Source organism: Scylla paramamosain, chromosome 41, assembly GCF_035594125.1.
Source record: "Scylla paramamosain isolate STU-SP2022 chromosome 41, ASM3559412v1, whole genome shotgun sequence".
Classification (NCBI taxonomy): domain Eukaryota; kingdom Metazoa; phylum Arthropoda; class Malacostraca; order Decapoda; family Portunidae; genus Scylla; species Scylla paramamosain.
Genome location: NC_087191.1, coordinates 6,457,678 through 6,482,561, shown reverse-complemented (window position 1 = coordinate 6,482,561; position 24,884 = coordinate 6,457,678). Strand labels below are relative to the sequence as shown.

The following is a 24,884-nucleotide window of genomic DNA, read 5'->3' as shown; positions in this document are numbered from 1 at the left end:
TGTGTGTGTGTGTGTGCAGTTGATAAAGACATGCTGTTGCTACAATGAGACAGATCATTTGTTGTGGGAGCTGTTGAACCACACTTAACAAGCTGAGGGAAGTGTAAAATATGTGGTCATTTATATATTTTGGTTGTGTGCAAGTACTGTGAGACAAGTCATAAAGGTTCACATGACTGCTGTACTGACAGGTGTGACCCTTTTATTCAGTGTGGAGCCTGCAGGGGCTGACATGATATGGAGTGTTTAAGTCACTATAACAGCAGTTTTGTTTTGTATCTGATGAAATTTTTAAGGATACTAATGAAGGTCAGTATTGACTTTTTTTTAAGGAGGCAAGATAAAAGATATTTTGTAGCTTTATTCATCCATATACAGTATGTACAGTATTAGTAACAAGGGGAACCCACCAACCTCTTTGTAATCTCCTAAATTTCATTTTCATCTTCCTTTTTCCATTCTCCCTTTATTGTATATTTTCAGAAGTTCTTATATCCTTACCCACTGTCTTTTTTCTCTTCACCTCCCCTTCCCTTCTGTTCCATTTCCTGGTGATGGCACAGAATTATCAACAACAAGCTTTTGATGGCTGACGATGAAGCCCGAATCAACCAGGTACAGGCCAGGCCATTAGCAGCAGGCATGGCCACCGTGCCCCGCCAAGCCCGGGTGTTGAACCTGAGACCAAGCCAGGTAGGTGTGTGGCCTGTACACCTAGCCACTTGTACTTCTTGTGCTTCACTTCCTATGCTGTCACATGAAACATATTTATTCCTTGTTTTCACAATGTTTCACTCTTAATTTTTGTACTTGTGTTGTGCTATGTATGTATGGCAGCATGTCCTCAAAACACTAAGCAACATGAGAGGGAAGGAAATGAGGTGGTGATTTATTATTTCTCTTATATGACAATAAAAAAGTTAAAAGTTGTCAAAGGCATGTCAAGTTTGTGTGCAGGATTCTGCATTTGAGTGTTGAAGCATGTGTAAATTCACTTGATAAGTATTTAGCTTTTTAAATTGATGTTTGGATGATAATGTGAAGGTTAACATGGCATTGTACTAATCTCCTAAAAAAGGCTGGGAACCATCTGTTCATAATGTGTGTAGGAGGCTCAACGTATCAGGTGTTTAAGCTTTTAGATTGTGATTTGATAGGAGGAATTATGTTAAGAAGGTCACATGACCTTGGTTGTCCATGTTGTATAGAATGTTTTCCAATTAAATTTCTTTCAGTCTCCCTAGCTTTTTTTACAGAGATGTAGTTTAGATATTTGATTCCAAAGTCAGTTAAGTTTTTCTTTTTTCATTCCTGATCAACTCTGTGCTCTTTCATAAGAGGCATTGATCTGTGCCTTTTCATAGAAGCATGGTCCATGACCTAGTGACATGCAAGGTTTATTGAAGGGACCTGAAAAAGAACCATATTACAGTGATGAAATTATTCCTTTGAAAGTATTGATGGCTGATCTCTTTCTATAGGTGAGGGTTAGTGTTCTCTACTGTACCAAATACTGAACTGTCTTTTGTACTATTTCTCCATCTGTATCCTACCCAGTAATGGTAATAGACTGAGGAACTCCCCACCTTTGTTAATTTTTACTAAGTATTGTCCTAGTGGTAATCAGATGCAGCATTGATTTGCTTAGGAGTTGGGTATCTGAGAATGAGTGGTTATTGGCACCAAGTGCAGCTCAGTTGTGGGTAACTCCAGTTGTTGGGAGCATTCCATGGTACACAGATGGTGGGATAGTCTTGCCTTGGACTCTTGCAAATGTGTACTATGTCCCAGTGAGTTTTGTTTTTATTTGACATGAATCCCAAGTTTATTTAGGCATTTCAGGGACTTATTGTGGGTGATGGAGATCTCCACAGCACTCTTCTCTTGGTGGGTGGGTAGCTGTAGAAAAATTCATATGAATAGAGATGTCAGATGTAGGTAAAATAGAGAAATGTTGATTTGATTGTGAACTAAATCCCACAACTTATATTATCTTTGATAAGAAAGGTTTTGTTTAGACCATGAAAATTGGATAAATGAAGTTGAGCATTATTTTACTGCAACAAGAAGGCACACAAAGTGAAGGAGATCGCATACTTGACTTTAGTTTGTTGTTCCTTTCATGGGGAACTTGTATCATTGTTAGAAGCTTAAATCCTGTAAAATAGCATGGATCCATTTGAATCTTTATTCAGTCAAAAGTTTATATGATGTGTAGACTATTCAAGCTTGCCAGCCTGGAGCCTGGAGCCTGCTTGTTGTAGAGTTGTCCTATGTTCTGTAGATTTGCTTGATATTATAAACAATTATGATAAAATTTTTGTAAACAATTTTGTTCTTTATTTCTGTCAGTATCAGATTCAGTATTTTCTCCATCTTATGGCAGCATATATTTTCAACACAGAGTGAGGGCAGTGTCATTCCTCCTCTCCACTACCCCAACTTCTACTCCCAACACTACCGCAGCAATGAGCGGTCTGGTGTGGTGGCTGAGGATTCTTTTGAAGAGGACAACACTTCTGCTTCATCTGAGCAGGTCAGAAGGTGGATGGCAGCAGTACTAGTAGCAGACTGGTGTTACCTTGATGCTACTGCTACATTGCATTATTTGCATAGTTTTTTTTCAGTTGTCATGAACTTTGTGTAATATATATAAAAGTATATGAAGCTCAAGAAACTTGTTGATAAGGTTTATGTTCAGCATACAAATTGTAGGATGCAAAGACAAGGATTGAAATATCATTGCCACAATTCCTGACAAAGCATTTGGTGCTACAGAATATTCAGCAATGTAATGTTTGTTTGGCAAACAAACCAGTTTCCATGAATGATAGCTTTATTTCTGCAGGTTAATACAATCTCTCTATGGGGGAGAGTTTGGAGACAAAGCCAAGCATATATATATATGTGGTTTGTGAGCCAAGCATACTGATCATTACACTATCATGTGTAGTTTTAATATGTAATTTAGATCAAGGACAGTGCAGTGATTAAGGGAAAAATTATTCACTAGATTTTTTCAGAGAAGTTTTATGACATAAAGGATTAACTGAACGATCAGTATATATATTGGCTCACTAGCTGCATCTCTTTAACACAGAAAGCTTTCACTAATTATCTTGGCCCAATTCATTAAGTGCATCGCTGTTGTGGGAGGGAAGATATGCAGTGTTTCCCTGCAATCTGTGGGAGTTACATTCCAGAGCCTCCTGCAAATAGTTAAAATCTGTGAATATGGGAAACCATCCTTATAAGGATCAGAACTACTTATATTTATAGTTTAAACCTTAAACTATGTATCTCACATTTACTAAGCAATTCACTTTAAGACAATAAAAAACAGTTATTATATGTATAGTACATGATATTTTAATTAAAAAATACAGTGCACTATAAAATAAAAGGGGAATAAGAACATAAGAACATAAGAAATAAGGGAAGCTGCAAGAAGCGACCAGGCTTACACGTGGCAGTCCCTGTATGAAACACACCTACCTATTTCCATCTGCTATCGCCATCCATAAACTTGTCTAATCTTCTCTTAAAGCTCTCTAGTGTCCTAGCACTAACTACATGATTACTGAGTCCGTTCCATTCATCTACCACTCTATTTGAGAACCAATTTTTTCCTATCTCCTTCCTAAATCTAAATTTTTCAAGCTTGAACCCGTTATTTCTTGTTCTACCCTGGTTGCTGATCCTAAGAATTTTGCTTACATCTCCCTTGTTATAACCCTTATACCACTTAAAGACTTCTATCAGGTCCCCTCTTAACCTATGTCTCTCTAAAGAATGTAAATTTAACAGCTTCAACCTCGTCTCATAAGGGATACTCCTCATCCCCTGTATCCTTTTAGTCATTCTCCTCTGTACTGATTCTAATAGACCTATATCTTTCCTGTAATGTGGGGACCAGAACTGCACCGCGTAGTCTAGATGAGGTCTGACCAGCGCCAAGTATAACTTTAATATTACTCCCGGCCTTCTACTTTTAACACTCCTAAAAATTAATTCTAGTACCCTATTTGCCTTGTTTCTGGCTTTTATGCATTGTTTCCCTAGACGGAGTTCAGAGCTAACTATAACTTCTAAATCCTTCTCGTACCCTGTACCTACCAGAGTTTGGTTGTCTAATGTGTACCTATTGTGTGGGTTTCCTCTACCTACACTAAGCACTTTGCATTTATTTATATTGAATTGCATTTGCCATCTATCCGTCCATTCATTCATTCTATCTAAGTCTGCCTGCAAGGCGATGGCATCCGATTCTGACCTAATTAATCTACCTATCTTTGTGTCATCCGCAAATTTACTAACATCACTACTAATTCCACTATCCAAGTCATTGATATACATTAGAAATAACAATGGCCCTAATACTGATCCCTGTGGCACCCCACTAATTACATTAAGTTGATATGTACAATAAACCCTTGATATAATGAACTTCTATTTACCAAATTTCAGGTATAACAACCTATTTAAGGCTGCTGTCTGCTGCCTCTCTCTCTCTCTCTCTCTCTCTCTCTCTCTCTCTCTCTCTCTCTCTCTCTCTCTCTCTCTTTCTCTCTCTCTCTCTCTCTCTCTCTCTATACACATATATAGCAAATTTTCATCTCAAGTGACCCACTCTCCCCCCATATGTGTTCGTTATATCTTGGGTTACTGTAATTTATAACTGAAAGAATAATTTGGGCTCTTTGGGCTGAAAGACTGAGCTGGTGGTGACACCTGGCAACTCTGAAAACTCCCCATTAGTTAGGTTAGGTTAGGGAAAACTGCAAATATGCAAAACCATGAATATGTGAGGGAACGCTGATATATGCTATCTCTTATTTGTTGTAGATGTATTCCATTCTTTTGGCATAGAACGATAGGAAAATGGCATCAAGGAATCAGGGATGCCACCAAACTAAGGAAATAGAGAAGTCAAAATTTAGTCATTGCTCTGTTTTGTGAATTGGTAGATATTGTGCCTGGTGGCTCCACTTCACCATTCCTCAAATCAGGGTGGTCAAGTTCTCAACTTAAGCCAAAAGTATTCTAAAAAAGTAGCTTAAGAAAAAATATGCATTTAGTACAGTCCATGTAATGAAAAGGAACTAATCATGATTAAACAAAGAACTCTATGTTCTCCTTTATGAAAGAGTGAGAAATTCACATATTATAAATATGGGAGGTATGTATATTACAGTCCCTGTATTGAAGGGGAACTCATCATGATTGAATGGATAACTATGTTCTCTTTTATGAAAGAGTGAGAAATTCATATATTATAAATATGGGAGGTATATATATTACAGTCCCTGTATTGAAGGGGAACTCATCATGATTGAATGGATAACTATGTTCTCTTTTATGAAAGAGTGAGAAATTCATATATTATAAATATGGGAGGTACCTATATATATTAGTCCCTGTATTGAAGGGGAACTCATCATGATTGAATGGATAACTATGTTCTCTTTTATGAAAGAGTGAGAAATTAATTATGAGCGAAACAAAGTTTACTATGTTTCGTTTTGAGGGGCCCGGCTCGGTCTGACCATAACCCTATTCAATCGCTAATATCTCCAGAACTATGTGGCTGATCGTAACAAAATTAGCATCATATGATAGCACACCTCTATCAATTTTATATGATATAGCTTTCATCTCTTCTATTGGGTGAAGTTAACTTACTAAAAGTAGAAGGGTGTCAGAAATGGGATTTCTCAAAAAACTACTCAACCAGTTTTAATGAAACTTAAGAGGTGTCATGTTATAATTTTAATAAAATTCCTTACATCAACTTTGAAGTAGCACTGTACATGCACAGTCAAAATTACAACTTTTTAAGTAATTAACTGATCAAGCTCAAATTTTTGTTGGTAATAAGAGTAATACAAGTTATGATGAAAAATCATGTGAAATTTGCAACACTACTGTGCATATGCAAAATACAATACAAAACTTTTTGTAAAGTGACCATCAGTTTTCTGCAATTTTCACCAATTTTCTTTTGTCTCAATGAGAGCGGATAGATACCACTGAACAAAAAATGAAATTTCCTATCAAGTGGTATATAGCACAACCACTGGGCTCTTGCAGAGTTTTGAGCTAGAGTGATTTGAATATTAGGCAAGTGCATGATGTGTGGGGTGCCTGAAGTTGCCTCTCTCTCTCTCTCTCTCTCTCTCTCTCTCTCTCTCTCTCTCTCTCTCTCTCTCTCTCTCTCTCTCTCTCTCTCTCTCTCTCTCTCTCTCTCTCTCTCTCTCTCTCTCTCTCTCTCTCTCTCTCTCTCTCTCTCTCTCTCTCTCTCTTTTCTTGAAATACCCCTTCCACTGATGCATTACTGACATCTTTGCTCGTTAATTGCCTTCCAAGGCATTTTACTGGTATATTATAACTTTTCTTCATTAAATTGTGTAACATTTGCTGTCTTAGATATAATTTTCTATCTGTACAACATCACCTCTCCTCTAGTAAACCTCATCTTTATTTATGATATGCATGTACAGTATTATGAATAAAATAATAAAAAATAATTAGGTAAAAACCAACTTAAAATTTACTTGATGGGTCCTGTTGATGATGCTCATCAAGGCTAGTGTCTTCTGGTATCAACCCTAAGTCTCTTGAGACCCCCCCTCAACTTTTTCTTCATTAATTTCTGCAACATTCACAGTCTTAGATCTAGTTTTCAATTTCTAGAACACAATCTCTCCTCTACTAAACCTCATCTTCTTTTCCTCACTGAAACATAGGTGTCTGAGGCAACTTACAATAGCCTCTTTTCTGTTCCCTCCTACTTTCTTTATTCTCATTTTCAATCCAAAGCTGAATGTTGCGTTTATGTGCACAATGACTTAACCTGCTGTTGTGCCCACACTCTTGAATATTCCGAGTTTTTCACCATCTGGCTACTATTACAGAGTCACTCTCAAACTAAATTTATCTGTGCTGTATACCTTTCACCTAACTCCTCAGACTATAAGAAATTCTTTGACTACTTAACCTCCAAAGTGGAGCACATTCTGACTCACTTCCCTTTTGCAGAGACCTCCATTCTTGGAGACTTCAATGTTCACCACCAGCTTTGGGTTTCCTCTCCCCTCACTGACCATCATGGTGAACTAGCCTTCAACTTTGCTATCCTCCAATTGGTGCAACACCCTGCTCATATCCTTGACCGTTTTGGAGATACACCCAACATTCTTGACCCTTTCCTAACCTCTAATCCTTCTGCTTATGCTGTTACCCTATCTTCTCCATTGGGCTCCTCCAATCACAATCTCATATCTGTATCTTGTCCTATTGCTCCAATCCATCCTCAGGATCTCCTAAGGAGAGGTGCCTCTGGTGTTTTGCCTTTGCTAGTTGGGGGGAACTGAGGAGGTATTTTGCTGAATTTCCTTGGAATGACTACTGCTTCTGTGCCAGAGACTGTGTGCCAAGCGCATAATGGAGGTGATAGTGTCTGGCATCGGGCCCTACATTCCTCACTCTTTTTCTCGACCTAAACCTTCCAAACCTTGGTTTAACACAGCCTGTTCTCCTGCTATTCATGATAGAGAGGTAGCTCACAAAAGGTACCTGAGCCTTCCATTACTAGAATCTCTTGCACTTTATATTTCTGCCCGGAACCATGCCAAGTCTGTTCTCCGACTAGCCAAAACTCCTTCATTAATAGAGTGTCAAAATCTTTCAAGATCTAACTCCCCTCGTGATCTCTGGCACCTAGCCAAAAACATCTCCAATAACTTTGCTTCTTCTTTCCCTCCTTTATTTCAACCAGATGGTACCACTGTTATCATATCTATCTCTAAAGCTGAACTCTTTGCTCAAACCTTTGCTAAAAACTCTACCTTGGACAATTCAGGGCTTGTTCCTCCCTCTCCTCCATCCTCCATGCTACCTATTAAAATTCTTCACAATGATGTTTTCCATGCCCTTGCTGGCCTAAACCCTCGGAAGGCTTATGGACCTGATGGGGTCCCTCCTATTGTTCTCCAAAACTGCTCCTCTGTGCTTGCACCTTGCCTAGTCAAACTCTTTCATCTTTGTCTATCAACATCTATCTTTTCTTCTTGCTGGAAACTTGCCTACATTCAGCCTATTCCTAAAAAGGGTGACCGTTCTAATCCCTCAAATAACCATCCTGTTGCTGTAATTTCCTGCTTATCTGAAGTTTTTAATGCATCAACAGGAAGATTCTTAAACATCTATCACTTCACAACCTTCTATCTGATCAACAGTATGGGTTCCGTCAATGCCACTCTGCTGGTGATCCGGCTTTCCTTACTGAGTCTTGATTATCCTCTTTTAGAGATTTTGGTGAATCTTTTGCTGATGCCTTAGACATATCAAAAGCTTTTGATAGAGTGGCACAAAGCTTTGATTTCCAAATTACCCTCCTACAGCCTCTATCCTTCTCTTGGTAACTTGATCTCGAGTTTCTTTTCTGACCATTCTATTGGTACTGTGGTAGATGGTCACTGTTCTTCTCCTAAATCTATTGACAATGGTGTTCCTCAGGGTTTTGTCCTGTCACCCACTCTCTTCCTATTATCTATCAATGACCTTCTAAACCAAACTTTTGTTCTATCCATTCCTATGCTGATGATACCACCCTGCACTTTTCCGCGTCTTTTTGTAGACGTCCAACCCTTCAGGAAGTAAACAGTTCACACAAGGAAACCACAGAATTCCTGACTTCTGATCTCTCCAAAATTTCTGACTGGGGGAGAGTGAACTTAGTATTGTTCAGTGTCCCAAGAATTCAATTCCTCCGTCTATCAACTCGATGCAACCTTCCAGACAACTATCCCCTCTTCTTCAGTGACACTCAACCGTCCCCCTTCTCTACATTGAACATCCTCAGTCTGTCCTCTGTCCTTTAATCATAATCTAAACTGGAAACTTCACATCTCATCTCTAGCTAAAACAGTTTCTGTGAAGTTAGGCATCAGTCTTCTTCACCAGTTTTTCTCACCCCCACCCCTCCTTATCCGTCCATGTATGTAGTATGCTATCTTTTAGATAGGGTGTAATCAAAAGTTTTCCATCTCATCAACTCCTTTCCTCTAACTGACCGTCTTCAGCCTCATTCTCATTGCTGCAATGTTGCATCTCTTGCTATCTTCTACTGCTATTTTCATGCCAACTGCTCTTCTTATCTTGTGAAGTGCATGCCTCCCCTCCTCCCTTGGTTTTGCTGCATAAGACTTTCTTTTTTCTCTCATCTCTATTCTGTCCACTTCTCTAATGCAAGTTAACCAGTATTCTCAATCATTCATCCCTTTCTCTAGTAAACCTTGGAACTCCCTGCCTGCCTCTGTATTTCCACCTTCCTATGACTTGAACTCTTTCAAGAGTGAGGTTTCAAGACACTTAACTTGTATTTTTGACTAACATTTTTGACTGTTTGGGGACTGGCACCTCAGTGGCTGTTTTTTTTTTTTTTTTTTGCTGGAATTTTTGTTTCCCTTGGCCTGTGCCACTCCTACATGAAGGGAAAAAAAAAAAAAAAAAAAGGGAGGTAGATGTGATCAGGGACTGAACCAGGAATGAACATACCAGAATACCAAGCCTTAACTAACTGGACCATGAGGTACCTCACAGCTAATCTAGCTTTGGCTCATATTTGTGTCCTATCACTGCATTACATGGCTCTTCCTTCTAGGTTAATTTCTGATGTTTCATTAATTTAATGTGGTACAATAAGTATCCAAACAATCCAAAGTGTGTGTCTGGAAAGTGTGGTTCTGGTCTTGCAAGGTTTACCAGAGTATTCACTAGGAAGCCCCTGCTCCATTCATGTTTTCTCCCTTTTTTGGGTGGGACGCTCATTTCCTGTTTGACTCAACAAAACAATGCCATCATAAGTTCGTACTAGGCTTTATTCTTTCCCCTATATGAAATCTTTTAAGACCATCCCACCACAATGTTTCCAATGTCATAGTTAAACAAAGAAATACATTTCCTATTACAAAATTAAAAATTATGAAAAAAAAAATTATAAAGATGGGAAGTGGATGTGGGCAGGGATTGAAAGCAGATCTGACAAGCTTAAAGGACAAGCCTTTAGCTGACATAATCATAAAGTACATCACATCTAGTTTAGCTTTAGCTCATGTTTTCACATCCTAGCTGAGGTCTAAAAATGTGTACCAAGCATTTATGTTCCTTTTTACATAAGCTACTGTTGTTATTTGTCGACAGTATATAATTTATTTAGAGCTGCCTGTTATTTATTTTTCCAGTTTTTAGAGTAACATCTCACAGGTATCAATAATTTTAACCCCCTGAGCAACAAGCAACACAGTGGTGTGCATCTCAGGGCTCTGATGGGTAATGAATGTATGTGCCTCATGATTTTCAATTCTTAAATCAAAATGAAAGTGGGAGAGAGATATTTTGAACATTACTTAGCAACATTTACAAAGCTGCTCCCTACCACTTTTAGTGACTTGCCATCTGGTATTCTATACAAGGCAAGTATCATGGAAGGAGGTGATCTGCCCTCAAACTAATGAATGGCTAAGTGCAAATGCAAGCTAACCTCATCCACTCCCATTAAGTGCTGTTAGACAAGGAGTCACAGTGGAAGAACATTCCTTTTGATATGTGGAGAAAGCAGTGAGGGCAGGTGGGGCAAGTGAGCTGTAGCCAGTACTATATCCAGCATAATGAACACACCTTTACTTCCTGTTGAACTAAAATAATGAGTCAGACAAAAGTACCACTAGAATGGAGAAGGATAGGTGCTTCTTATGCTGTAAGTTTCATTATTCTAGAATCTGTACTAAATGAGATATAACTAGGAATAAGAGTTACTTTTCTCTAAAAACTCATTACAAGAAGAGGTTTCTGCACAAAACACCCGTTGCTTAGGGGCTAGCAGAAGTTTCTGCATACTGGTAGTCTAGCTGAGTAGGTAATGCTTGTTGAAAGGTGATTACAAAATAATTTTATTACTGTAATATTTAGAGGCACTAGATCATTGATTATGGGGTATTATGAGTGAAAGAATTCACTGAAGAGTGTCTCTGGTATAATTGGCACCCAATCACTAATTGCACATTATGAAGGAAGAGTATCAACTGTAATGTCAGTGTCATTATCAAATTCTGTCCCCCTCCCCACACACACACACACACACACACACACAATAGGCAGCAGAATTCTTATAAAAGAAGGAATAATAACAGACAAACAATATGGCTCCAGGAAAAGAAAATCATGTGTAACAAATCTATTAAGCTTCAGCTCAAGAGTGATGACATCATGTAGGAAAGAGAAGCATTTGTGGACTGTATATAACTAGATCTGATAAAAAGCTTTTGACAAGGTTCCCCCATGAAAGACTTATGTGGAAACTTGAAAATATTAAGAGACTACATGGGACAAGTATAAAGTGGATGGAAAATTACTTAAAATGATGAGAAATGAGAACAGTAGCTAATGATGAAAAGTTGGTTTGGAAAACAGTAAAGAGTGGTGTGCCACAAGGGTCAGTGCTATCACCTATATGGTATTGTTCATTGTTTATATAAATGATATTCTTGAAAAAAATTGATAGCTGCAACAGCCTATTTGCAGATAATGCTAAATTACAGAAAGAAATAAAAAGTTGCAAAAACTGTGAATATCTACAAAATGACCAATAAAATTTGTGAATGGACCAAAAAATGGGAAGTTAAATTCGATGTAAGCAAATGTCATATGATGGAGATGTGCAGAAGTGAATAGAAGACCACATTGGACATACAAGGTAGAAAACAAATATATTAAAAGGATCCAGGAAGAAAAGGATCTAGGAGTAGTAAAGCCAGATAACTTCCAACCAGAGAAGCATATAGGTAGAATATGGGGAACATTTACAGATTACTATGAAACATAGTACAGCTTCTCACCTCATGAACAAAAGTAAGATGAGAAAAATAATCCCTATGATAATAAGACCTAGATTGGAATATGCAGCAGTTGTGTAGTCTCTATGTAAGAAGCATGTAAACAAGCTAGGAAGAATACAAACAATAGCAACAAAAATGGTGGCAGAATTTGAGGAATTAAGTTATGAAGAAAGATTAGAAAAAATAGACTTACCAATACTGGAACAAAGGAGAGAAAGAGATTTGATAACTATCTACAAGTTGGCAAACAAAATAGAAGTTGGTAATGACAAAACCATTACTAAAAGAGACAAGCAGTCATGACAGTAGAATGGGACACTCACATAAGTAGGGAAAAGAAGATGTCTAAACAACACAAAGAATATTTTTCCACAAAGACACACTGATGTTTGGAATGGACTAAAAGAAGATATGTATAGTTTTGGCAACAAGTGTACACAAACTAAAGGAAAAATTAGACATGTATAGGTATGGAGATGGGACCACATGAGTGTAGCTCGGGCCCTGTAAATTACACCTAGGTAAATACACAACACAGTGCACACTGTGCATGGCTACATGGACTTGTTTCTGACCATTATAGAGATGTTGTGTGATGTTTCAATAAGTGTGATGCCAAGAATGGAGTGTTATCTGAACTAAATGTATACTATCTATGGTAAGAAATAGTGGTACAGATATTATAATAACTTTCTAATTAATTATTGATTTGAAAGGTATATAAAGACAGGTTGCCTGATGGGATCCCTCCTATTGTTCTCCAAAACTGTGCCTCCATGCTTGCACCTTGCCTAGTCAAACTCTTTCAACTCTGTCAACATCTACCTTTCCTTCTTGCTGGAAGTTTGCCTACATTCAGCCTGTTCCTAAAAAGGAAGACCGTTCTAATCCCTCAAACTACCGTCCTATTGCTTTAATTTCCTGCCTATCTAAAGTTTTTGAATCTATCCTCAAGAGGAAGATTCTTAAACATCTGTCACTTCACAACCTTCTATCTGATCGCCATATGGGTTCTGTCAAGGCCGCTCTACTGGTGATCTTCTGGGTTTCCTTACTGAGTCTCAGTCATCTCTTTTAGAGATTTTGGTGAACCTTTTGCTGTTGCCTTGGATATATCAAAAGCTTTTGATAGAGTGTGGCACAAAGCTTTGATTTCCAAACTACCTTCCTATGGCTTGTGTCCTTCTCTCTGTAACTTCATCTCAAGTTTCCTTTCTGACCATTCTGTTGCTGCTGTGGTAGATGGTCACTGTTTTTTTCCTAAATCTATTAACAGTGGTGTTCCTCAGGATTCTGTCCTGGCACCCACTCTCTTCTTATTATTCATCAATGACCTTCTAAACCAAATTTCTTGTCCTATCCACTCCTACACTGATGATACCATCCAGCACTTTTCCACATCTTTTCATAGACGTCCAACCCTTCAAGAAGTAAACATTTCACGCAGGGAAGCCACAGAACACCTGAGTTCTGATCTTTCTAAAATTTCTGATTGGGGCAGAGCAAACTTGGTATTGTTTATTGTCTCAAAACTCAATTCCTCCATCCATCAACTCAACACAACCTTCCAGACAACTATCCCCTCTTCTTCAGTGACACTCAACTGTCCCTCTTCTACACTGAACATCCTCGGTCTGTCCTTTACTTATAATCTGAACTGGAAACTTTACATCTCATCTCTAGCTAAAAACAGTTTCTATGAAGTTAGGTGTTCTGAGACATCTCTGCCAGTTTTTCTCACCCCCCCCACTGCTAACTCTGTACAAGGGCCTTATCCGTGCATGTATGGAGTATGCTTCACACGTCTGGGAGGTTCTACTATTACTGCTCTTCTAGACAGGGTGGAATCAAAAGCTTTTCGTCTCATCAACTCCTCACTTCCAGCTGACTGTCTTCAGCCTCTGTTCATCGCTGCAATATTGTATCTCTAGCTATCTTCTACTGCAGTTTTCAAGCTAGCTGCTCTTCTGATATTGCTAACTGCATGCCTCTCCTCCTCCTGCAGCCTTGCTGCATAAGACTTTCTTCATTCTCTCACCCCTATTCTGTCCACCTCTCTAATGCAAGAGTTAACTGGTATTCTCAATCATTCATCCCTTTCTCTGGTAAATTCTGGAACTCCCTACCTGCTTCTGTATTTCCACCTTCTTATGACTTGAATTCCTTCAAGAGGGAGGTTTCAAGACACTTATCCTTTAATTTTTGACTACTGGTTTGGACCCTTTTCTGGAACTAGCATCACAGTGGGCTTTTTTTTATTGGATTTTTGTTGCCCTTGTCCAGTGTCCCTCCTACATAAAAAAAAAAAAAAAGAAAAAAGGGGGGAAAAGGGGAAAAAAAAATATTAATTGCACTATCCTATGATCATATTGCATCAGATATTATATGAGGTTCCCAGAGCCAGAGTGATCTAAGTGCCCTTGTGGTCAAAATTACTATTTTATTGCATTGTCTTCCCCAACCTTCCTAACGTGACGAGAGAGAGTGCAGACATCAGAATGGACCCCACATTAGGGTCAAAATCCATCCAAGTGAAATTATCCACAGAACCTTTTTGTCACGCTTGAGTGATAGCTATCAGTTGCTGGGGCCAGAGAGAATAACTCCCTCGCCACAGCAGCACGAGAAGAGTCAGCCATTGACAGCTCGTGCAGTGATTCACGTGTCACACTGAGACACTTCCCCACCACGACACCCACACTCTTCACACTCTCCCTCCCTCCAGCCTGCTTGCTATCCATAAATAACAGGCTGCTATCTTAATTTTACTTTTACACAACACATAAGCCTTTCATTATTATGACGGACAACAACATACCCCTGAGGAGCCAGAAGCCACATTCCCAGATGCTTCTAAGATTTATCTTAGTGGGCTATGAACATCTTAGTGCTGGTAATTTTTTAAAGCAAAACCATTCGCAACTAAGAACCATGGAACATTCATAGCTATGAATTGGTCAGGGCTTTCATAGCTCACTAAGAACAACAGTTTCTCCTCAACAACAACAACAACAATGTGAACATATCCTTGTCTGAAAATAAAATCAGAAAAAAAAAAACTAAAAGTAAGCATTAAGATGGGTTTTATTATCAATATCAAGTAGTCTTCAAATACACTGAATAGTCTTTTGCTTTGAATAAATCATGTGTGTTTAACTGACTTGCTAGGAGAGTACTGAAATCACATTTCTGGAAATTACACTCATTAATAATGACAGCAGCAACACACATGATCCAGTGTGTGTAGCCAACACAAACTAAGGCTAATTATAGTTAACCCAATCATTCCAAACATGACAATTGCAAATATAACTTTTTTCATTATGTTCCTTAAAAAGAAAAATTAATTCTGTCAGGGCATTTTCTTTCACATTCACGAAAAAAAAAAAAAAAATGTAAGTACAAAAGATGAGTGTTTCTTTTCTATGATCAATATCCCTGTGATAATAAGACAAGCACAATATCTCAGGTTCAAGATACACACTCATAAGAATATAAGAACATAAAAAATGGAAGCTGCAAGAAACCATCAGGCATACATGTGGCAGTTCCTGTATGAAATATACTTACCTATTTCCCCCTATCAATCCCCATCCATAAATCTCTAATTTTCTCTTAAAGCTTCCTAATGACCCAGCACCAACAACCTGATTACTGAGTCCGTTCCATTCATCTACCACTCTATTTGAGAACTGATTCCTTCCTATCTCTTTTTTAAACTAAACTTTTCAAGCTTAAAACTGTTATTTGTTGTTCTATCCTGGTTACTAATCCTAAGAATTTTGCTTACATCCCCTGTGTTGTAACCCTTATAGCATTTAAAGACTTCTATCAGGTCCCCTCTTAACCTACATCTCTCTTAATGTAAATTTAACAGCTTCAATCTCTCTTTGTAAGGAATACTCCTCACTCCTTGTATCCTTTTAGCCATTCTCCTTTGTATTGATTCTAAAAGACCTATATACTTCCTGTAATATGGGGGACCAGAACTGCACAGCATAATATAGATGAGGTCTGACCAGCACCAAATATAACTTTAATATTACTTCGGGACTTCTACTTTTAACACTCTTAAAAATAAATCGTAATATCCTATTTGCCCTGTTTCTGGCCTCCATGCATTGCTTTCTTATATGGAATTTAGAGCTAACCATAAATTCTAAATCTTTTTTGTACCCTAAACTTACCAGAAGTTCATTGTTTATTGTGTACCTTCTGTGTGGATTTCCTCTACTTATGCTAAGTACTTTGCATTTTTTGATATTAAACTGCATTTGCCATCTGTCTGTCCATTCGTTCATCCTATCCAAATCTGCCTGCAAGGGGATGGCATCCAATTCTAATCTAATTAATCTACCTATCTTCGTGTCATCCTCAAATTTACTAACGTCACAACCAATTCCACTATCCAAGTCACTGATGTATATTAAAAACATCAATGGCCCTTATACTGATCCCTGTGGCACCCCACTAATTACTTAATCCCACTCGGATTTAGAGCTGTTTATTACGACTCTGTCGCCTGTCACTTAGCCACAACCTTATCCACCCTAACACCTTCCCATCTATTCCGTGTGCCCTAACGTTTCTCAGGAGCCTCTGATGGGGTACCTTGTCAAACACTTCACAGAAGTCCAGATATAGGATGTCATAACTATCACCATTATCTCCTGCCCTGTAAACTTTACAGTAAAATCTTGACAAGTTTGTCAGGTAAGACTTCCCCTTTGTGAAGCTATGCTGTGACCAATTTATCAAGTTATGTTTGTCTAAATGTTCCCTAATGTTCTTTACTATTACTGACTTCATTATTTTATCTACAACAGAAGTTAAGCTTAAATCTGCTTTCTTAAAGCTGGGTACTATATTCACTTGCCTCCACATTACCAGTATCTCAAGTGATTTCCTAAAGGCAGAAACTAACAGTTCACTAATAACTTCTTTGCATTCCTTAAGTACTCTGGGATATGAACTGTTCATGTTGACAAGTAGTTGGGTTTAGGAAGAGGGATAAAAACCCAGGGAGGAGTTAGGATTCTTTTAATCTCTAACGTTTCGGCTGAATAGCCATCCTCAGAGAGACTGATTTACATGAGTGAAAACACACTATTTATAACAACATACAAAATTTTCTCATTTGACATTCGTACAGAGTATTGCCATCCTGGCGTGTACCTCACCTAATTTTATTTTCCTAGTCAGGTGGCATTATCCGCCTACGTGACGAGCCTTTACTGGGGATTTTCCTTGTACCTGACCTGAGGGCCAATCTGGCGGAATTACCTGCCCACCTGATAAAACCTTCTCTGTGGTTAATGACTTCCCTAGTTGTTATGAGGGCTGCCTCTATAGCTTTTCTCATTCTTTTCTTCAATCCAACTTTAATTTCTTTAGCCTCTTCCCATTTTGGTAGGTGTTTACATTTTTCTATGTGCAATACAAGGGAGTTTGATGTGTTGTGTTTTAAAACATCTTTCCTATGCTCTGCTATTCTTGTTTTAAGTCCCCTGCCTGTTTCTCCTATGTACTGCTTTGTACAACCTTTGCATGGTATGCTGTACACTACGCTGTTATTATTAACAAGTCCGGTCTCTTTAGTCCTCGTTAGCTCACCAATTTTCTCTCCCGCTAATGTTGCTATTTTTAATCCTGTTCTAGACAAATATTTATTAATTATGGAAGCCTTGTCCGAATTTGGTACACATATATACCTCTCTCTTTCGCTGGTTGTACAGGGATCTTTATTCTCTTTGTTTTCAGTTGTTATTTTCTTTGCCTTATTCTTAAGCCTAACAAGAAGCCCTTCAGGATAACCCAGCTTTTTGAAAGTTGATATGATATATCGTATTTCTTGCTCTAGAAAGTTGTTGCTGCAAATTCTGAACGCCCTTAAGTAAAAATAAATAATCACACCAGATTTGACTCTCATGCTGTGGGCTGAAAGGTAGTGAATGAACGTCCAATAAGGACGATTTCATTCACTACCTTTCAGCCCACAGCATGAGAGTCAAATCTGGTGTGATTATTGTTTTTTACTTAAGAGCATTCAGAATTTGCAACAACAACTTCCTAGAGCAAGAAATACGATATATCATATCAACTTTCAAAAAGCTGGGTTATCCTGAAGGGCTTCTTGTTAGGCTTAAGAATAAGGCAAAGAAAATAACAACTGAAAACAAAGAGAATAAAGATCCCTGTACAACCAGCGAAAGAGAGAGGTATATATGTGTATCAAATTCGGACAAGGCTTCCATAATTAATAAATATTTGTCTAGAACAGGATTAAAAATAGCAACATTAGCGGGAGAGAAAATTGGTGAGCTAACGAGGACTAAAGAGACCGGACTTGTTAATAATAACAGCGTAGTGTACAGCATACCATGCAAAGGTTGTACAAAGCAGTACATAGGAGAAACAGGCAGGGGACTTAAAACAAGAATAGCAGAGCATAGGAAAGATGTTTTAAAACACAACACATCAAACTCCCTTGTATTGCACATAGAAAAATGTAAACACCTACCAAAATGGGAAGAGGCTAAAGAAATTAAAGTTGGATTGAAGAAAAGAATGAGATAAGCTATAGAGGCAGCCCTCATAACAACTAGGGAAGTCATTAACCACAGAGAAGGTTTTATCAGGTGGGTGGGTAATTCCGCCAGATTGACCCTCAGGTCAGGTACAAGGAAAATCCCCAGTAAAGGCTCGTCATGTAGGCGGATAATGCCACTGACTAGGAAAATAAAATTAGGTGAGGTACACGCCAGGATGGCAATACTCTGTACGAATGTCAAATGAGAAAATTTTGTATGTTGTTATAAATAGTGTGTTTTCACTCATGTAAATCAGTCTCTCTGAGGATGGCTATTCAGCCGAAACGATAGAGATTAAAAGAATCCTAACTCCTCCCTGGGTTTTTATCCCCCTTCCTAAACCCAACTACTCTGGGATATATTTCATCTGGTCTTGGTGTCTTGAACTTTCTTAGCCTATCTATCACCTGTTCCACTATCTCCTTAATTATGGTAATATCTTTCAGCTTCTCATTCTCTTCTGCTCTAAAAATCTCACTATCCAGCATTTCCTGCATGTTTTCCTGGGTGAAGACAGTTAAAAAATACTTCTTCAGAATTTTACTAATCTGCTCCCCAGAACTAACCAGCAACCTCAATCCTCACCAAACTTGTAGAACAATCAAGCACTTTCATTCATTTATGATACAAAATTCATTTCTTGGATTGGAATTTAGACTATCAGTTGTCAACTGGTTTTAAAGTGAACCCTAACTTTCATTATGAAATCAGAAGCATCTGAGATCACTGTAGCACAATGGTGATAAGGCAGCATAGTGAAAACTGTGATGACAAAATGATTATGCTTATGAAGTGGTTAGTCTAGAAATAGTTCTGATATAAATTATAAAACTTGTGGCATGCAGTAAAGCAGAATTTATAGAGCAAGGGTGTCAGTTCTTTCCTTCCAAGCACAAAGTTTGTCTCTCATCAGTGGTATTACACATTACCAACAAATAGAAACAAAAGTGTTCAAAATTGTTATTTCTGACTCAAATCACTCCAATATGCCATTCAAAAATGGTGAAAAAAAATTGAAAGAATGTACAGATTTATAAATGCTTATCAAAGCTTTAATTATGCTTCATTCTGTCTCTCAAATCTCTAATATTAGAGTTACTAGTTTTAAAAGATTGGACTCCCAACTTTTTTTTACAAGGCCCATGGATCTCATTTGGAGGAAAGTAGAGACAAGGATTTAATATGGTATACATTCACATTTGGAATCATTCCATCACATCTCAACCTCCAGGCTAGATATACAGATGATGGTATAACTATTAATCATATGACCTTAATCATGTAAGATTAAAATGGAAATTAAAAAAGCTCTTCCCTGGCAGGCAGTGAGGTTAAAAAAGCTTTTCTCTGGCAGGTGGTGAGCTACAGCTACCTGGCTGCACCTCAAGGCCATAGCCACTTCAAAGATGTGGTGTATGGGTCTGGTGCAGCAGCCAAGCCTCCTTCCTCTGACCACAGCTTCTCTGCCAGATCTCCAACTCTTGGCCAGACACTTTCACTGGAAACTCAGAAATCTGGTCATACAGCAGCTCCTGGCCATGCCTCAGACCATACTCACCTCAGCACTACACCACCTGTTATTACTGCCTTCGAGTCCTCAAAATTATCTCACATTTCCCCTTCCTCATTAGTCCATTCCTCATCATTCTCTGCACCATCACCTTTTTTCTCCTCATCCTTCTCACCTTCTGCTCACTCATCATCTCTCCCACAACCATCACTCCCTCCTGCCTCTCCATTTACTCATCCTGAAGCCATATTTGCCATGCACCAAACTTCTGCCACAGTTCACCCTGCTGATCCCAGCCAATTTATCATCAAGGACTCCACTTTCCAGGTTAGTAGGTATTTGTGATTTTTTTTTTCTCTCTCTCTCTGTCTCTCTCTCTCTCTCTCTCTCTCTCTCTCTCTCTCTCTCTCTCTCTCTCTCTCTCTCTCTCTCTCTCTCTCTCTCTCTCTCTCTCTCATTAAAAATGGTAATTTAGATTTGGGTCAATCTGTGAAAATACAAATAAGAAACAAATGCAAACACACACAAATGTACAAATTTGATTTTGGCTACCTTCTGTTCATTCATCTCCCTTTCCCCTTGTTTCTCCACCTTTTTATTTTTTGTTTGAGAGAGAGAGAGAGAGAGAGAGAGAGAGAGAGAGAGAGAGAGAGAGAGAGAGAGAGAGAGAGAGAGAGAGAGAGAGAGAGAGAGAGAGAGAGAGAGAGAGAGAGAGAGAGAGAGAGAGAGAGAGAGAGAGAGAGAGAGAGAGAGAAAATTGCCTCAGACAAGGGTATTTCCACTTGTATAGTCTTAAAACAGGCCATAGCCATTTTCTTCCATGTCCTGTCCTTTTCCTTATTTGCTTCTACACAACTGCCATTATACCGTTCATGTTTCCCAATTTTCATTTTATAACCGTACAAACTGTTGCATCCCCTCTCTATACTTGCTCAAAAATATCTCATATTTTTCTTGCACTACTTTACCTTCAAATTGCTCTTTCCATTTAATTTTTCAATAAAACTTACTAAGCTCTGCAAAGTTTGCCTTAGCATAGTTCTGTCTCCAATTCTGTATTGTTCTTTCCTGTGCAACACTGTTTTCTCCTGTAGTACTATCTCTATTGTCACATGATCACTTCTTCCCATTGAACTCAGACAATGTATACTTGGTCTACTTTCTGGGGTTTTCATAAACACTAAATCCAGCTGTGATGGTTCTTCTTCTCTTCTACATCTTATAGGCTCATTCACCCACTGTCTCGTTGTATTCACCATCATGGTTTGCATAAGTTCTTCACTCCATGACCCAACATTTTCTGTTACTTCCATCTCCTCCCAGTTAATTCTTTTAGTGTTGAAGTCACCTACTAAGAGTACTTTGTTACCTTTCCTTATCATTTCCTCCATACTATTTTTTTGTTTCTAGTTGCATACTTTTGAATTTATTAGTCTACCATGCATTAGTTTTTGGTGGTATGTATTTCACAATGATTTTCCTTTTTTCACATCTTTTGATCTTAATCACAACACTCATTGTTTCTACCATTCCATCACCATATTCCACTTCCTCAACAACAATATCCTTTTTTTACCAATATCATCACTTCTCTTCCCTTTCCTTTTCTGTCCCTCTTCCATGTACTGTATCCTTCCTTTGCAAATCCCAACTTTATTTCCTCTTCTAGTTTGGTTCCTGTTAAACATACCACATCTGGTTTATTGTTCTTTAAATAGTCTTCAAGTTCCAGTAGGCTGGACACCAAACCATCTACATTAGTATACATAATCTTTAAACTTCTGTTTGGTGGTCTTGTGTGGCATCTTTGTGCCACCATTTCCTCACTTTCATGTCCACAACTTTTCTGTGTTCTCTATTCATTTTTTGACTTTTAGTTTACTTCTCCATTCTTCGTTCATGTCTCTTTTTATCCATATTTCCTTCAATCCTTTTGCTTTTGCCAATTTTCCTGTTCTTTGCAAGACATGTTCTGCTGCTGTTTGTGACATGATTCTTGTTTTACATTGGCTTTGTTCTATTTTTGTCATACTTTCCGATCCTGTAAACCTCTTCAATTTGTTCGACTCTCCCCTCTCCTTCATCTGCCACTTCTGCTATAATTTCCTTAGTTCTTTTCACTTCTTTCTCTCTAGCTGTTTTCATGGGTAGGTTCTTTTCCTTGACCCCAAATACCACCATACACATCTTTCTCTGTACTGTGTCTCTCACAAGATTACTTTTTTCCTTTATTATTCTAATCACTTGCTTTTCCATATCCTTGTTGTTTCTGTTGCTGTTGCCTTGTTATGTCCTCCATGTCCACCTTTTGCTGTTCTCTCTCTTTCCAACCTTTGACTTCCTCTGTAACTAACTCTCACTCCTCCAACCCTAACCTCTCTTGCAAAGTTTTCTTTAATTCTTCATTCTCTTTCTTGAGTTTCTTAATCTCTTCACAGTATTTCTTATTTAAGTCCACTATTTTTGTCACCTCTTCTCAGTTCTTTGTTTTATTTTTCCCTTTCCATCTCTATTATATCACTGGATATCTTTTTTACATTGTCACCACCCACTTCTGTTTCTTCCTTCCATGCCTTTATCATCGCTGTTAAGCTTCTTGTATTTTCACATTTTCTTCTTTAGTTATCCACATTCATGTATTTGTATGAGCTACATTGAGATCCTCTTCCTTGAAGCCCTCAAAAATACTTGTATGTGTGTGTGTGTTAACCTAGTTGATTATACTTATCTAGTTGTGACATACAGAAAAATACTGTTCCATCATTACAGTGCGTGTGTCAAGGCTGAAGGAAGGACTTGGATAGTGAATGTAATAGTGTGGGTGATTGGGCCACTCAGGAAAAATTATACGATCAATCATACAAAAGTGTGATGCATGCTTCAAGTGCCAATGAAGAGCATTATGATGACAAGGATATATATATATATATATATATATATATATATATATATATATATATATATATATATATATATATATATATATATATATATATATATATATATATATATATATATATACACACACATTGTATAGGTCTTCTTGATAGCTTGTTTTGCAGGGAAACTCCAGTTTCCTTCAACTTTATTCTTTCGTCAGTTGCTGTTTTGCCTATTTCTGCAGGCACCTTCAAGCTAAAAAAAACAATAAAATACTATGTAAAAATTGTATAAAATTCACATCATATGGCACTACACACAAAAAACAAAACACTACAAGCACCAACATTATAAACTGGATTGACAGAAAACAATAAGTATCCACACACATCTTGCCTGTATGGCAATGAGAGAGGGACTGAAATAGTTGGGTTCCTAACACTATGATAATGGTATTGGAACGGGCCTCCGAAACATTATCTTACAATATGTGATTGATTTGATGTTAAGTTATTATTCAGTACTGGATTTACGTGTTTAATATATATTGCCTCTAATAATTTTGTATCCATATTGGACTCTGTCTTGTGTAGTATTCTGAAATCTTTGTCATAAAAAGGGATAATCATGTTCATGTGAATGGGAACTTATTGCTGAAAATGATGGAACAGCTGGTTGATTATTAGTTCAAGGAGAAATACCTTTATGTTCAGCAATTCTATGTGCAAGGTTATGTTTAGTCTCATAAAGTTTGGTGGCATCCCTACTTCCTTGATGCCATTTTTCTATTGTTCTATGCCAATAGAATGGAATACATCTACAACAAATAAGAGATAGCATATATCAGCGTTCCCTCACATATTCATGGTTTTGCATATTTGCGGAGTTTTCCCTAACCTAACCTAACTAATGGGGAGTTTTCAGAGTTGCCAGGTGTCACCACCAGCTCAGTCTTTCAGCCCAAAGAGCCCAAATTATTCTTTCAGTTATAAATTACAGTAACCCAAGATATAACGAACACATAGGGGGGGAGAGTGGGTCACTTGAGATGAAAATTTGCTATATATGTGTATAGAGAGAGAGAGAGAGAGAGAGAGAGAGAGAGAGAGAGAGAGAGAGAGAGAGAGAGAGAGAGAGAGAGAGAGAGAGAGAGAGAGAGAGAGAGAGAGAGAGAGAGAGAGAGACAGCAGACAGCAGCCTTAAATAGGTTGTTATACCTGAAATTTGGCAAATAGAAGTTCATTATATCAAGGGTTTATTGTACATATCAACTTATTCCCCTTTTATTTTATAGTGCACTGTATTTTTTAATTAAAATATCATGTACTATACATATAATAACTGTTTTTTATTGTCTTAAAGTGAATTGCTTAGTAAATGTGAGATGCATAGTTTAAGGTTTAAACTATAAATATAGGTAGTTCTGATCCTTATAAGGATGGTTTCCCATATTCACAGATTTTAACTATTTGCAGGAGGCTCTGGAATGTAACTCCCACAGATGGCAGGGAAACACTGCATATCTTCCCTCCCACAACAGCGATGCACTTAATGAATTGGGCCAAGATAATTAGTGAAAGCTTTCTGTGTTAAAGAGATGCAGCTAGTGAGCCAATATATATACTGATCGTTCAATTAATCCTTTATGTCATAAAACTTCTCTGAAAAAATCTAGTGAATAATTCTTCCTCTATCACTGCACTGTTCTTAATCTAAATTACATATTAAAACTACACATGATAGTGTAATGATCAGTATGCTTGGCTCACAAACCACATATATATATATGCTTGGCTTTGTCTCCAAACTCTCCCCCATAGAGAGATTGTATTAACCTGCAGAAATAAAGCTATCATTCAGGGAAACTGGTTTGTTTGCCAAACAAACATTACATTGCTGAATATTCTGTGGCACCAAATGCTTTGTCAGGAATTGTGGCAATGATATTTCAATCCTTGTCTTTGCATCCTACAATTTGTATGCTGAACATAAACCTTATCAACAAGT

General features: G+C 37.9%; 1 protein-coding gene across 1 annotated transcript; it reads left to right on the top strand.

Annotated features, from left to right (window-relative positions):
- Window positions 1-570: 570 nt before the first annotated feature.
- LOC135092870 (uncharacterized) lies at window positions 571-24,884 on the top strand. Its single transcript, XM_063991618.1, has 4 exons — window positions 571-693; window positions 2,405-2,536; window positions 19,842-20,324; window positions 24,353-24,884. The coding sequence occupies exons 1-4, from the start codon at window positions 586-588 to the stop codon at window positions 24,449-24,451; spliced, it is 822 nt and encodes a 273-aa protein (XP_063847688.1). The 5' UTR covers window positions 571-585; the 3' UTR covers window positions 24,452-24,884.